The sequence below is a fragment of the Sminthopsis crassicaudata genome, chromosome 3 (genome assembly GCF_048593235.1).
Source record: "Sminthopsis crassicaudata isolate SCR6 chromosome 3, ASM4859323v1, whole genome shotgun sequence".
NCBI lineage: Eukaryota > Metazoa > Chordata > Mammalia > Dasyuromorphia > Dasyuridae > Sminthopsis > Sminthopsis crassicaudata.
Window position 1 is genome coordinate 427,691,073 of NC_133619.1, and position 17,221 is coordinate 427,708,293.

Below are 17,221 nucleotides of genomic sequence, written 5' to 3' on the forward strand. Positions count from 1 at the left end.
TCTCTTTTTTCCTCATGATATGGGCAGATGATCTAAAAGAAGAAAAGAAGTTAGAACTCTGAACAAAACTATATAGCTTGAATATTCCCAGGAAACATTTAAAATAAATAACAAGGTTATTAGCAAGAGATATTAGCAAGAGAGGGAAATGAGAAAGTTTAAGAAATTTCAGTGATACAGAAACTCACGCCATATTACAAAGTGACCTTGAATCCTAAAAAGAATGATGATAATGAATATAACTATACACACACACACACACACACACACACACACACACACACACACACCTGAAGCTGCAATAAAAATCTACTGTGGATATGATTACTATGCAGTATTGCCTAAGGAATCAATCCCCAAATTCAAAGGTGACTTACTAAGGACTGAAATAGTTACTCAGGTTTTGATGTGAACACCATGACTTATTGAAGAGTGAACACACGAGATATAATTCCTCTTTGATTTTTACAAGTCAAAAGTGCACATTTGTTGCAAATTTAAGTCTGAAGTTGCAATGGCAAAATTATCAGTGCCTTACTGTATCAATTCAACAATTGCAGAAATTAACTCCATGGGAAGATTTTAGTACCTCTGCAGAAGCAAGAGGAGAGAGGGATGTGGGGAATTGTACACAATGAAGAGTTGCAAAATGAAAATTATAGTAGAAGAGAATGGAAAGAAAGAACAATTATTAGAAATGTTAATTAGGGGTGTCCCAGGGGCCAGGATTCTGTCCCAGTTCTATATCTTTATATTTTACAGTTAAATATTTCATTAGAAACTTTACCAAAAACATCAATACAAAGAACTAAAAATCTTTAGTAAAAACTTATATTTAAATTATTTTTAAAGCTTAAAGCGTGACAATTCTTTTTAATTGTGTTAACTCTATCAGAAATTTTTGTCCATTCATTCCTATTCACTTTTCCTCATATGAGCATATGGATCATTCACATATTCATAGACACTTGATTCCTTTCTGTAATACTGTGTCTTAGTCATGCTACCAAATAGAGCAATATTTGCTCCAGGAGGTAATAGAGAATCAATGCAGTTTATTGAATATTGCAGTGACATTTTAAGATTGGAACTTAAGTAAAAATCAATTTGGCAACTATGTTGTCTTTTATTCTGAAAGAAAACCATGATACTAGAGATGATATCACGGCATGCAAGTGAATTAGATTTAAGTGAAGGTAAACTGGGCAAAGTCACCAACCTCACTTTCTCCTCCAGAGTCAACTGGGTTTAGTGACCAAATAATATAGATCAAAACAAATGGAGAAAGCCCTAGGTGAAGTGGGAAACCTTGGTCTTTTTAAGCTAAAGTCTTTAATAAGTCTCAGTTACACTGAGACAACACTCATCCAATGATTAAGGCTAGGTAACAGCAGCTGTGTAAAGGATAAATTGATGAGGCTGGAAAACTCAGTATGTTTGATAAGGACTTGAAATAGGGCTCTGGCTATTGTGGTAATCTATATTAAGACTAGAAAAGTAAATTTGAAAAAAGTGGTGGATTTCTTTAAATGCCAAAAATAAATATTTATATTTTGCATTGAGCAACTAAATGGTGCAACAGATGGAGTGTCAGATCTGGAGTCAGGAAAACTGATTTTCCTCAATTCAAATCTTGTCTCAGACCTTGTGTGATTTTTGGACAAGTCGCTTAACCCTATTTGCCTCAGTTTCCTCATCTGTAAAATAAGCTAAAGAAGAAAATAGCAAACTACTCCAGTATCTTTGCAAAGAAAACCCAAATGGCATCAGGAAAAATTGGACATCATTGAACAACAACATATTTTAGCCTAGATATTAGTAAACCACTGGATTTAGTTCAGCATCAAATAACATATATTTTCATAGAGGATGGATTAGAATATAAAGATACAAGTTAAGGAGATTTCATTAATAGTCTTTTATAATATTATAGGTAAAAGTTTGTGAGTGCTAGTTAAATGAGAGGAGAGAAAGAAATAGATGAGGGAGATATTGTTTAGATAGGAATGACAACAGATTAGATATATAGAAGTAAGGGTTAATTAATGGTATGACTCTTGGGACACAAGAGTGAAAGATCAAAGATGATGTTTATGTCGTGAACCTGAGTGATTGGAAGAAAGGTGGTACCAACAACAGAATTAACACTATATGTTTTGAACTGGATACACACTGTAATCATCTAAAACTCAAAATATTAAGGGCAGAATTTATTGCCTCTTCTCCTGCCCAAACCCTTCTACTTTTGAACTTTTTTTGTCATGAATACTAGTTTCATGTATTTGAAAAAAATAAAATACTATTGAAAATTTAAAAAAAAATCCTGCAAAGGATGAATAAGAAAAAAGGGGGGCAGAAGAGTACTAATTAATATCTTTCTAATCACCCAAGTTTGCAACCTTTATATTACAACTGAATCCTACTCTCCTTTATCCTATTTATCTAATGAGCTGCAAAATCTTGTTATTTCTAGCTCTACTATCCATACTCTTCTTCCCACTTACATAGAGACATCACTTAAATTCAGGCTTCCCTAGCCTCAAACCTTTACACTATTGCAATAACTTCTAATTGGCCACCATGGTCCAACTCCTTCTCTACTCCTGTTTATTCTCTGTCCAGTTACCAAAATTATTTTCTTAAAACCCATATCTGACTTGATCACTTCCCATACTTGGTAAAATCCACTTGTTTTATGTCCTTGAGTTATAATATCTTCCCTGACAGAATATGAGCTCCTTAAGGTCAAGAGATCATTTCATTTTCATCTTTCATGCTTAAAATAATGTGTTCAGAGCACACATGGTGATAAATCAACACTTGTTAACCAATTTATTTATTTAACACAACATGTACTAGATTATTCTTATTGTGCTTTTTATTTTGTTTTCCATCGTTTCATAGAGGCTTTTTCAAATTACTTTGCATCCTTATATTTGTTCTAATCAAATTATAAATTCCCATTACATTATCATATTACATTTTAACAATCCCAAGACTATATCAATATCTGTCTATCTATATCTATATCTATTGATATTTATTTGTCTATATAATCTCTCTCTCTCTCTCTCTCTCTCTCTCTCTCTCTCTCTCTGTATATATATATATATATATATATATATATATATATATATATATATATATATATATATATATATATATATATATATATATATATATATATATATATAAATTATATGTATAATTGCCCTTCAGCTTTGTGCTATGCAATTTCCATTTCTATTAAATGCACATAATGCTATCTGTAATCTTTCAAAGAATCCTTGAAGACAAACTGGGTTGAGATGAAGGAAGATGCTGTACAAATATTACTAATTTGGAAGAGACTCTTCTATTCAGAAGGGACTCTGGTTTTTGACAATGAAAAGATTTAGGTCATTTGCCTGACTGCCAGAATTAATGACTTGCAGTTTCAAGGTAACTGTCGGTGTGACATTTATGGAGCATTTCACTTCTCCCTTCGATGACTAATACAGCTTGTCATGTCAAAGAAGCTTGTAGTCCCATTGACTGAAACAGCCTTTAATGCAGTCATTGTTCTTCCATTTGTTAGTGTCACAAATGACATCTTCAATATCAGGAGTTGGTAGCACAATACCCAGACAGATGGATGGTTTTCACTAGCACTCATTTCTTTTGCTACTTTATTAACTTGTGGACTCTGCACAGGTGACAGTGATGTGCAAGTCAGATGCCTAGCTAATCATGTTCACAACCACTGGTCCATGAAATGGCTTGTTTTATGCAGTTCAGCTCTCTATTGTCTCAATATGATTGACATAAAACAACGACCTGTGGATTTCTGGTACTGCATTATTTTCAGGCATTATATATTGAATACTAAAATCAATGGGAAAAAGGAAGGCTTTGAAACTTTTGAAGTTCAGTCCCAGGGTGAGTTCCAGGAATACAGAGGACCATGTTTTTCACTTCCCAGTAGGCATCCTTTTTTTACTCTTTTTAATTTTGATTTACAGACAATATTGCTGACTAGCTATACAGAGCAGTTTGTTAACTGTTTTCCTGCAAATGCTTTTCAATATCTTTATCTCTTCAAATTTCAATGTTTATAAAACACATATAGGTTCAAAGGATTTAGAGCTGAAAAGGTACCTCAGAGATGACCTAATGTAATTTCTTCATTTCAAGTGAGGGAACTGAGGTCCAAAAAGGTGAAGAGAGTGGGCCAAGATTTTATAGGTAGTGAAGAGAAAACCTAAGATGCTTTCTTAGAAAATATTTGTTGTAAGGGGCAGCTACATAATGCAATGGATAGAGGACCAGCCCTGAAATCAGGAGGACCGGAGTTCAAATCTGGCCCCAGACACTTAACAATTCCTAACTTGTGTGACCTTGGGAAAGTTACTTAACCCCAATTGCCTCAGAAAAAAAAATCTATTATAAGAAAAAAAAATCAGTTGTGCCCATTTCTTTTAATTACTACCTTCATAAGTTCATTTAGAGCTGGAAGCAGTCTCAGAGTCCATCTAATCTTTTATAGCTGAGGAACTGAGGACCAGAGCAGATAAACTTTTCCAAGATCATACAGATAGGAAATAGAATAACAAAAATGTGAGCTGAGGTGTGAAGTCTGGGTTAGCACCCTGGATGCCTTAGAATCAGCTGGAGTCAGGATAAGCAAAAGTCCTTAGTCTTTAGGGGGAGAAGTGAAGGGAATGGACACAAGCTCTCTACTACCTCCCTTCTCCTAATCCACCACAAAAGTGGCCCTGGCTTGTCTTACTCCACCCCCTAATCCCTCCTACAATTATCTGTATACACCAAAAGATTGAGCCAGCACAGAACAGTGAGAAGGGCCATTTCCCAAGCATATACTAATAGAGTATTGTCCAATGGGTAAGTAGCCTTAAGTGCTCAGTTGTCTGATTCCAGTGCACTTACTCAGAGTTTCAGCCCTTTACACTGAGGTCCTGTAATTTCAAATTTACCACTTTGTTTTGTTTTTGTTTTTACCCACTGAATTATCATAAATCTGAATATGATATTGGTCAGGATATACCTGCCGAAAATTGATATGTGTTCTAGATCTATCTTTTTATATCACACTGTTGATAGCATTGTATTTATCTAGGCCCAGTCAAAAATTATTTTTAAAAAAGGAGAAATTTTAGAGCAGCAAACTCAATAAGCTACCAAGTATAATGAGTAGGTATACAGAAACTAATGAGTAGGTATACAGAAACTAAAGGAATCCATACTTTCATGATCTGGCTATCTCTTTTAAGATCTACTAGACAAAGTCCAAATATCTAGGTAATTTCCAAGTATAGCAGATAACATTATCCCCAATTCCTTGGCTCTTACCAGAAAGATAAATACAAATAAACAATAAAGTATATGCTATATAATTTATTGCTCTTATATGACCACATTATACACAGTATGTTAATATATTATAAATTATAAATACAATTATATTATGAAGATAAACACAAATTACCTCCACAGACCACTAACCTTTTATCCTCTGAGACCCATCAGTTTGACACTTTTGTCCCACCCTATTGATGAAAAATAGCATGATAGAGCATTGGACTCAGATTCAGGAATTCTAGTTCTGAGTTAAAGTTTTGCTCTAGCTATTTAATGGTCATATGCTCCAAGCAAGGTATTTACCCTCTCTGGATCTTGGTTTCCTCATCAGTAAAATGATAGATAGGAGCATAGATCTATGACTAGAAAGTACTTTAACTTCTGAGATGTAATAAGGTTAAGTGAGTTGAATAGAAGAACTAAAAGTAGAATTTGAAACCAAACACTTCCCACTAAAGCCATCATTTTCTCCCATACCATATATTGGTCCCTTCCATTGCTAAAATCTATGTTCCTAATTAGGAATCTCAGACAGACAGCCCTGAAATTCTTTAAGGAATTCTAAGGCATATTGTTTGCTCTAAACCCAAAAATAAACTCAGTAATATTCATATAATCATTCATTCTATATTTTTGACAATTTATGTCAATCTTCTTTATATAAAATTATTTAGGCAATGGCAGCCTTGAAAATCTTTAAGGAATTCTGAAACACATTGCTTGCTCTAAAACCAACAACAAATTCATGGTAAAAATTACCGTCATTCATTTTATATGTTTGGTGATTTATATCAATTGTCTTTATGAAAAATTATTTAGGCAAAGGAAATTTCTACTCTAACTCTGACTCTCCTAAGTAGATGATTGATTCTCCATTAAATTTCTTCTCCATTTTCTACTCCAATGCTTCATCGTGGCATAAACAAGTTATTGTAGCTTCAGAGCCTATAGAAAAAGGATTATCTCTCAAACGTTGGCCGTTTCAGGATTTTTTTTAATGTAGAAAATTAATAAACATATAAAATGGCCTTTATCCTGTAGAATAAAGCTGGCATGTGAAAGGAGACAGAAAAATTTCAAGTATCTTAAGTATCCCAAATTACTTTAACTATTTGTACTCTTAATGTGAAATTTTGTCTAGTGATCAGTGAATTGAAGAAAAATTGAAATTTCTTTAAGATTGAAATTCTTACAATAAATGAAACCAAAAGGTAAAAGTTACAAAGTTATAAAGGGCCCCAGTTTTTCCTTTTGTAAACAAATAAAGGAAATAGTGAAGATTATTTTATCATGTACACAAGGACAATCATCTAGACTGTGGTACTCAAGCTAAGCATAAGAAGAAAGACTACTATGAGGGTAATTGCAGTTTATTTTGAACATCTGCCATCAAATACAAAGAAATAAGCAAATCTTCCAATATGGTTGTCAAACTAAATCATCATCTACCTTTATGTTTTAACACTTCAATAAGTATATGGGTACCAAAGAGGTCAACAAAGACTATATTGAAAAAAAAAAGGTTCATGAGGAAGAAATGAAAGAACAAAACAAATAAATTCAACTTAAGCATTTCATACTTTATTATCCTGAACATTTATTTTTAATAAAAAAGAGGGTCAGAAAGGACTGTGACAAACATTAAACTAAGTCACAAAAATGAAAATGATAGTATCCTTTAAAAATGTGTTATTGATATATATTATTTTATTTTACCTACATTTCCTTTTACATATCTCCACATCCCAAATAATCATCCCTTGAAAGTAATAATTTTGTTTAAAAAAAAAAGTTAAAGGGAGGGGAAAAAATCAGCATAATCAATAAGTACAAAAATAATTTGAAAATATATACAATGCTCTATGCCTGTGACCCTCCTTCTTTATAAGAGTATGGAGAAGGAGTTATCTTCTCACGGCTCTTCTCTTTTTTTCTGTTTATTTAATTATTTATTTCTTTAAAAAATACATTTTCAGTTCCAAATTATTTCCTTTCCCCTACTCATTACAATTTTTCTTTGAGGTCCTGATAGTTCTTTGTAATTCTGTATCATTTTTATGCTTATTTTTCCTATTTTTATATAGAATTAGCTATTGTATATTTTTAAAGCTTTCCTTATTTTGCAAAGCAAAAATTAATTATATCACAGGAAGAAACAGAATCAATCTGCTATTCCATCAAATATTGCCTAGCTAGGACAAAAATCAAAATTAATGCCAAATTAGAAGAGAGAAAAGAGAAAAGAGATTTTTTTCCAATTATAACTATTCCAACCTAATTTGATGAAACAATATTTTGACTCTAAAAAAATAGTAAATGGACAAAATAAAGATCTCTCTATCACCATTTCATAGAAAAATATAATCAACACAAAAGAATAACCACAGTAAGGAGACTGAGAGAAGCCAGAAACTTTTTTATTCAGTAGATATTTAATTCCCTAGTCTTGTGGACAGATGTGATAAGCAACACCAAATATGGATACAAGTAAAGTATCATGGAATTCATTTTAATGTGTTTTCATATTGATTATGTACAATATATAAGGCACTATACTATGTGTTAGAGAAGCAAAAAAATTAAATTACATAATTAGCATTATAAATCATATATTTATGACTGAAAAGTGCCATATAATATCCAATTCAACTCTAATTTTATAGATAAGGAAATTTAACCTCAGAGATGTTATATGACTTCCTAAGGTTACTCAGTTTGTAGGTAGCAAAACTGGGTTTTTATTGTTAGGTGTATAGAATATGAAATCCCTCTGTGGCTATTATTATTTATTTACTTTCAAAAAGTACCTAAGCTAATAGAAACACATCATCCTCAGATGCTTTAGACTGAACCTAAATTATCACAGAAAGAACTTTGTTCAGTCAACTATTTAATATAAATGCCAACCATGACATGAAACAAGGAAGCATGTTCCTGTGAAGCATTTGGCAATATTATGGAGGAAGTCCTAAATTCAAATAGAAAAATATTACATCAATAAAAAGTTTCTCAAATACTCCTATTTTACATGACATTTTGTACCTAGTTGTACCCAATTCCCAGTTGACTACAAAATATTTTCATTGAAATCTATATTCATTTGAAAGATATCAAATTATATATACTAGAAGAACGAGAAATCAAACACAAAAAGTTATGTCATAAATAGGGAAGATAATAGGATGGACAGACTGGGAAAAATATACTTTTTTGTAGTCATTGTGTTTGAGATACCAAGTGGACATTAAGATGAAAATTTTCTATAGACAGAGAAGTGGTACTGCAGCAAAATCTATGTTCTTAGACAATGAAAACATTTCTGGCATCTTGCCTAATGATGTGTTCTAGAAGCATACAAATAATAAATTAGAGAATCAAGACTAAAAACCCACTAAATTCTAGGTCCTTCCAAAACCTTAGTGCAAAGGCTCTGGATAGGTTAAATACTATAATTCTGAATGTCTTTGGGAAAGCTGTTTCTACTTTAAAGAACAATGAAGATGTAAGAATATTATCCTGATATGAGGTTGCCCAACTAAACCTGCAAGAGTAAGGAACATTGAGGAGCAATATTAAATAGAGTTTGATTAAGTCTTAACAAAAAATTAGAATTAAAATTCCATTTTCAATTTCACAAATATGACAATTTAAGGCATAGTTCTATGTTTGTATCAATTTACCAACAGTACCTATTATTTGATGTAATCTTCCCATCCTTTGATTCTGTATTCCAATATTACACAAAGGTTTGCTTTGCTCAGTCATTTTGAGATATTCTTTCTATACAGACATTCTTGGAACTTTTCTAATAAGTTTGTCCAGTATCACTATACATATCAAAATATACATATATATAGATATACATGTATTCTTGTATATATACACATATACAAATAAATGTCTTGGTTTTAGAGTTAAAGCACTTGTACTTCTTCAATAATGTGAATTTTTTCTTTTTAATAATCATATGAAATGTAATATGTATCATGATATTGATCTTAATGTATATAATGATTTAGAATTCATAGGGAACTTTCATATAGATAATTTCATTTGCTGTTCCCAATAATGCTATGAGATAGTGAGAGCAAGTATCACTATTTACATTTTGCAGATAAAAAAACTGAAATCCAGCGAAAAGAAATTATTTTTCCTATGTAAAACAGCTATAAATGGTAAATCCTTCTACCTATCCATCAGAACTCTTTCTTTTAAATATATGTATATATGTGTATATTTGCATATACATATATAAATGAAACACAGTTTTCAATTCAATAGAATTTACTTTTTATTGTGTTCATTTTCCTTTTTTTTTATATAGCAAATAAATAGGTATGCTAATCCAAAATTTATTGATGATTAATCATAATTTAATGACACCTTACATTCACGTATAAGATCCCATATAAGGTCCTAAAGTTTAAGAAGCTAACCTATCTTCCTGAGTTTCCTCATTTTTTTTTATTATTATAGCTTTTTATTTACCAGATACATGCATGGGTAATTTTACAACACTGACAATTGCCAAGCCTTTTGTTCCAATTTTTCTCCTCCTTCCTTTACCCCCTCCCCCAGATGGCAGGTTAACCAATACATGTTACATATGTTAAAGTATAAATTAAATACAATGTATGTATACATGTCCAAACAGTTATTTTGCTGTACAAAAAGAATCAGACTTTGAAATAGTGTACAATTAGCCTGTGAAGGAAATTCAAAATGCAGACTGACAAAAATAGAGGGATTGGAAATTCTATGTAGTGGTTCATAGTCATCTCCCAGAGTTCTTTTGCTGGGTGTAGCTGGTTCAATTCATTACTATTCTATTGGAACTGATTTGGATCATCTCATTGTTAAAGAGGGCCACATCTATCAGAATTGATCATTATATAGTATTGTTGATGAAGTATATAATGATCTCTTGGTCCTGCTCATTTCACTCAGCATCAGTTCATGTAAGTCTCTCCAGGCCTTTCTGAAATCATCCTGTTTGTTATTTCTTACAGAACAATAATATTCCATAATATTCATATACCACAATTTATTTAGCCAATCTCCAATTGATGGGCATCCATTCAGTTTCAAGATTCTGACCACTACAAAGAGGGTTGCCACAAACATTCTTGCACATACAGCTCCCTTGCCCTTCTTTAGTATTTCTTTGGGATATAAGTCCAGTATTAACACTGCTGGGTCAAAGGGTATGCACAGTTTGATAACTTTTTGAGCATAGTTCCAAATCATTCTCCAGAATGGCTGGATGTATTCACAATTCCACCAACAATGTATCAGTGTCCCTGTTTTCCCACATCCCCTCCAACATTCAGCATTATCTTTTCCTGTCATCCTAGACAATCTGACAGGTGTGTAGTGGTATCTCAGAGTTGTCTTAATTTGCTTTTCTCTGATTAATAATGACTTGGAGCATCTTTTTATATGGCTAGAAATAGTTTCAATTTCTTCATCTGAGAATTGTCTGTTCATATCCTTTGACCATTTATCAATTGGAAAATGGTTTGATTTCTTATATCATTTTTCTTTTCTACTGAAAAAAAACAAAACAAATGAAATTCTTTTAATATATACACGTTATGCATATGTTAATATGCTTTAACATATTATGATATTCATAATCAAGCAATACAAATTTTCATTTTGGCCATTTCTATGAAAATAGGTTTTCTTAAGTACATTTCCTAGTGTCTTTCCTCTTTTAATTATTCCCTATTTATTCTGTATACATCATATATAGATATCTATATCTATATCTATATGCTAATTATCTTCCCCATTAATTTGTGAACTCCTTAAAGGCAGTACCTATCTTCACCTCCTTTTATTACCTTAGCACAGTGATCCTCAAACTTTTTAAATAGGGGGCCAGTTCACTGTCTCTCAGACTGTTGGAGAGCCAAACTATAGTAAAAACAAAAACTATGAATAAATTCCTATGCACGCTGCATATATCTTATTTTGAAGTAAAGAAACAAAACAGGAACAAATACAATATTTAAAATGAAGAAAAGTTAAATCAACAAACTTAACCAGTATTTCAATGGGAACTATGGCTTTTGGCTAATGAGACAGACGGTCAATGTCTGGTTCCATATTTGTCACTGCTAGTCATAACAAGTGATGCAAGTGTGCATCCATTAGTCTTGATCTGGTTGGAGATTTCAAATGTTTCATTCTAAAAAAAGTCTGTTCATAGACATAAGTGCTGCCAAAGATGGTTGCCATTTTGAGTGCATGGTTCCTGAGATAAGGATATGTCTCAGAGGGGAGAGATGCATAGAAATTATGAAGGCTGCTTGACTTGAATGCGTCTTTTAGAGAGTCACAGTTCTGCAGTTCATCCAGTTCCATTTGGTAAATTGTATCCACATTTTCATTGTCAATAGAAAATGGGTTACAGAAAAGCTGTATGTCCTGTTCATGGAGATGAAGCTCTTTAAATCTAAATTGGAACTCCTTTTGCAACTTTTCCAATGAATCCACACATGTTTTGTTTGGGAATACAATCAGCGGTTTTTCTGCTAACAGATTTTGAGTTGTGGGGAGATGGCAGAAGTTTTCCTCCTTCACTTGTTTGATGAGGAGGCCTAGTTTTACTTCAAATGCTTTGACATGTGATTGCATATCACAGATGAGCTTCCCCTTTCCTTGAAGTTGCATGTTGAGTAGCTCTGTTACATCTGTCAGAAAGGCAAGGTGCCATTCCCATTCTGCATCGAGCTCTGGTACTTCTTTGTTTTTTAAAAGCAGAAAGTTGTAATCTGTGGAAGTAAGTCATAGAAATGTTTCAAAACTCTCCCTCGATTCAGCCAATGGACTTCTGTGTGATATAGAACATCTTCATACTCAACATTTAGCTCAGACAGAAATTCCTGAAATTGTCTGTGATTTATTGCATTAGCTCTAATGAAGTTAACACAAAATACCACAATTTTCATGACAAAGTCCCACATCAGCGATTTACTACACAGGGCTTGTTAGTGGATGAGGAAGTCCATGAGAATGATTATGTTTGTCCATCTCTTAGTTAATGCGAGCAATTACTCCTTTCTTTGACCCCACCATGCTAGGGGTACCATCAGTTGTCACGCTGGCTAGTTTAGCCCAGTCCAGCTCCAAACCATTCATAGTTTAGCAAACCTTTTCATATATATCCTCTCCTGTAGTTGTTCCTTTGATGCTTTGCAGTGCAGCAGTTGTGCAGAATCAAGAACATCATTGCTTTCATCAAGTGCCAAAGAAAAATATAAAATTTTTTTGTGGAGTTTTGCAAATGCTGATGCAGATTGTCTCCCATTTCTTCAATCCTCCGTGTAATTGTATGTCCTGAAAGACTTACTGTACTAAATAAATCAGTCTTCTCTGGACACATCTCTTTGGCCACAGAAAGAAAGCATTCTTTAACAAATTCTCCCTCCACGAATGGTCTGCCAGTTTGTGCTGTTAGGTTGGCAACTTGAAAACTTGCTTGCAGTGATGAAATATTTAGCTGCTTCTGCTTCTGCTTCACAAAATATTTTGCTGAGTTGTCAATGTACTTTTCAGTTTTAATATTTTATCTTTTCTCACTTCTCCAACCAAACAATCATATTTATCTTTATAATGAGTTTCATAGAGTTGATGCAAATTATATTCTTTGAACACAGACACTATATTCTGGCATATCAGACATACAGCTCTTTCCTTGTACTGCATGAAAAAGTAATCATAAGTCCACTATTCTTTGAATATCTACACTCCAAGTCAATTTTTCTTTTTCTTGACATCATTTTTCTAAGGGATTCCAAATTGCTATTAGTAAAATACATACATATATATATATATATATATATATATATATATATATATATATATATATATATATATATACACAGAGCGCTACAAAAACATTATACCAGCAATAACTTTGCCCACACAGAGACATACAGACTGCAATGCCCAACTTCCTCCAAGCTGCCTCTATGCTGTGATGCCTCCGTTTCCCGCACTCTCTTTCCTGCTTCAGACCTTCACTGCACACAAGTCACCGCTCAGGCGGCCCTCCCAAATGCCCTGACTTCCTCTGAATCCGGATCAGTTCTTATGATCCAGCACTGCATCATCATATGTGCTACATTTGTAATTTATCATAATCACGGGCAAGACTGTGCATATATCTATATAACTGTGCGATATATTGTATGTGCAGAATGAGCTTCAGTGACAAATCGTACATTGGGGCTTCCGGGGGAGGTCATCATGTGACTTGAAGCTGCACAAGTGTATGGGGACCTTAAGAATCTGGAGGGGGATGAAGCAGTACACCAGCTCTGCACTCCCTCATACTCAGGATAAGTGGGGGGCACTAAGGTCAGACCCCCAGTGATTATAAGGTGATGACATATGTTAGCAATATTCCATCTCTTTATGAAACTACAGAACATACACACAATGATAAAACTGATGACCACAACAGCCAGACATGAGGTCACCATGGATACAGGGCCACGGCCTGGTACCAGGAGCCTCACTCTGGGGGACAATAGCAGTCAGTACCGCAACATGTGCTAGAGAGGAATCTATTACATTGTCATTACAGCATAATGGCAATGATAGAGTCAAGCTGGGACTTGTAGTACTAACTGTTACTATACCCGCGCACCAGACACAGCCCATATATTCCCCCTGCAGCGGCCGTGACATGCGCAGCATGTACTGTACATCCCTCGCGCCTGTCTGTTGTGGTGGCTTCCGTTATTTTACAAGGCCAAGGGCCGTCAATTTTCCGTCTTCTGCATCTCTCTCCCTTCCCCACACCATCCACCCCGGCCTGGGAACTCACCTCACCTCGGTATCGCCTCACATTCTGTCTATGCCGCCTCAGCCCAGTGCCGGAAGTGTACGTTGCTAACACGAGTTTCGGTCAAACGTCACTTCTGGTCTGATTTTGCCATAACCCAGCAGGCCGCATAAATGTCCTCATCAGGCGGCATCCGTCCCACGGGCCATAGTTTGAGGACCCCTGGTCTAGCACATAGTGGGCATTTAAAAAATATTTATTAATTGTCTTAGTATTGACTGTCAGACTGTACATTACATTGTATTTCTGTTTATTCTATTATTTGGAAAAATTAGAAAAATATATTTCCATATTTTAGTATTATCTGAAAGCCAGAGAAACTTCCCAATGTATTTTAGTGGTAGAGCCAAGTAGATTTAAAAAAAAAAATAAAGAACAAAGAAACTGTACCACCTTGTTGTAAAATGTTCAGTTAATTTTGCAGTAAAATGTGATTATCATCTTGAAGTTTGATTTATGTGTGGAAGTCAATGAAGTGAAATGTAGTTGATAAAAACTCAAAATGTGGCTAATGATTGAATTAAGAAAGCAGAAAAGATTTAATATTTTAGCTGCAACACAGGGTCCACTTCAGAAAAGCTGTGCAATTACGGTTACTGAATTTTAGACTTCCAAGTTAAATATTAGTCATTTGTCTCAGTGATATCTGATAACTTGGAGAATCTAATATTTTAATATTGACCAAGAATAGGAAGAGAGAAAAGTTCACAAAAATCAATAGATAACTATGTGCTCTATACTACAAGAAAATACGTTCTTGCATGTGTTATTGATGCCTATTTCATTGCCTAAGAGATAACTGAATGTTACTTTTATTTACAAGCACTGGCTCAATGAACTGGAAATTTTAGCAATGGTCTTTGCAGCTGCCATCCATGATTATGAGCATACGGGGACTACCAACAACTTTCATATTCAGACCAGGTAAGTCTATTACAGTAATAATTGTGCCCCCACTTTTCATAGTCACAAAAGTGGAAGCTACTCAAGAGTAGAGAATGTTAAATTTTTGTCTTTGTATTCACAACAGAATTTGATTCTGGGTCATACAACCAGCCTCTGGCAGATATAAAACTCTTATCAGCCATGCCATGCTACTACTTCTCTGGTCATAGATGTATATTTAGTCAAACTGAATGGCACTTTTATTACTTAGTTTAAATCTTTTTTTTTTCATTAATTTCTATTCTTCTTTGAATGTGGGTATTCTCTCAGGTTAATTCATCAGACCTATGTTCTTGTCTATGTAGACTTTCAGGTTGCTGCACATGAATTGATTTTTAGCTCTGCTTTCTCCAATTATGCTAACACTTGGGTGTAGAATAGACCAATGGCTGAACTAAACAAGGGTGAAACAAAGGCTCAGGGAAAGCCACCTACTCTGTATGGATGATTGCTTATTCCTGTTCTTCTTTTGAGCTTGCATTTCACATTTCTAGCCATGTACTGAGACTTTTCACTCCATTTTCCTGCTATCACTTAAAATTCCACAAACTAAAAGCTAAACCTGTTCCACTAAAGTGTTCCTTTTCTTGAATTCTATATTTCAGAGAATCACAGTATTATAGAGGTGGAAGTGATTTCAGAGGTGATCTATTCCAGTTTCTTATCTTCCCTACCAACTCCTTTCCTTTTTAATATTCTTGATAAGTAATTGCCAAGTATCCACTTGAAAACCTCCTGTGTCAGAGAATATACTCCTTCAAAAAATAAATGTTTCATTTTTGGACAGTTATATTTACTAGGAAATTATTTCTTTCATTGAACTGACATCTGCTTCTATTTAACTTTCTACATTCATTTTTTCTCTTCTGGGGTCAAACAGCAAAATACAAATCCTTTTTTAACAAATTTAAGACAAGGATCATTTCCATCTTCTCTTTCTGGCCAGTAGAATAGTAGAGTGATTTTGAAACATTTGAAAATTGATATTACAGAACCTAATCTTTTTTGGTTGATGAATACCATTATGTTTAGTGAGATCTATGAGAGATATTTTTTGCCTTGCCTAAGATAGTATTTGGCACATAGTAAGGTGCTCAATAAATGCTTATTCAGTGACTGCCTAGTCCATTCTTTATTGAAACAATAAGGCATTACATATAAACTTTGAAATTGGAATCAGATAAGCTTCAGTTCAAATTCTCATCTCCGATACAGCTATATAATCATGGGCAAGTTTCTTTGTACCTCAGTTTCCCCAATTATAAAGTAAATATAATAATTCCTTCTTTTGACAGTCTCACAGGATTGTTCTGAGCCTCGAATGAGATAATGCATGTTTAAAATACACTTAAAAATATAAAGCACTCATTTGCCAGTTATGATTAAAATGAAATATCATTTTTGTAAAATTTGAAAAAAATCACTTCTCCTTTCCTAGGTTACCTTGTCTTACCTTTATATTTCAATTCAACCAGTGGCTAAAGCTGAACTAGAATAGAATTTTTGTTATAATAACCTTGCAAGAAACAGATGTGATTTTTGTTGTATTGCCCACTTTATATTATTAAGTAAAATATATTAAAAGGAACCACTACTTAGCTATATACTCCTATGTTCCATTATATTTGATTGTTTATCAAGTACATTCCATACTTTCTTACCTAATTTTTTTGGGAGGGAGATCAGAGTGGCCAAAACTATTTTTGTTTTTGAGACAACCAAGGTTAAGTAATTTGTCTGGGGTCACACAACTAGTAGGTATCTGAGATTGGATTTGAACTCAAGTCCTCCTGACATCCCCTGATCCACCTAGCTCTCCTTTTACCTAGCTACTTAAGCTCATAATATTGAGCTTAAGGTCTGTGTGCCACATTCTGCTGTTGAATTCCTACTCTATTGAATCCCTACCCCTTCAAAGCCTATTGTACAATGGATGCAGATTTCTCCAGATCTCAGTTTCCTCATCTGCAAAATGAGGGGATTGGACGAAATGATCATTAAGATTCCTTCTAGCTTTAAATCTATTATCTCAACTCAAATATCCTCCTCTCCTCCAAGTTT

The 17,221-nt window shown here is 33.7% G+C and overlaps 1 protein-coding gene across 11 annotated transcripts in view; it reads left to right on the top strand.

Annotated features, from left to right (window-relative positions):
• Window positions 1–17,221, top strand: part of PDE1A (phosphodiesterase 1A) — a 461,201-nt gene that overhangs the window by 337,631 nt on the left and 106,349 nt on the right. For all 11 annotated transcript variants that reach the window (XR_012488250.1, XR_012488251.1, XR_012488249.1 and 8 more), the window contains one exon: window positions 15,039–15,139. Coding sequence is in view for 6 of the 11 variants with exons in the window: in XM_074302943.1 (XP_074159044.1) it covers window positions 15,039–15,139 (101 nt within the window). In the remaining 5 variants the exon portion in view is untranslated. The remainder of the gene's footprint in view (window positions 1–15,038; window positions 15,140–17,221) is intronic.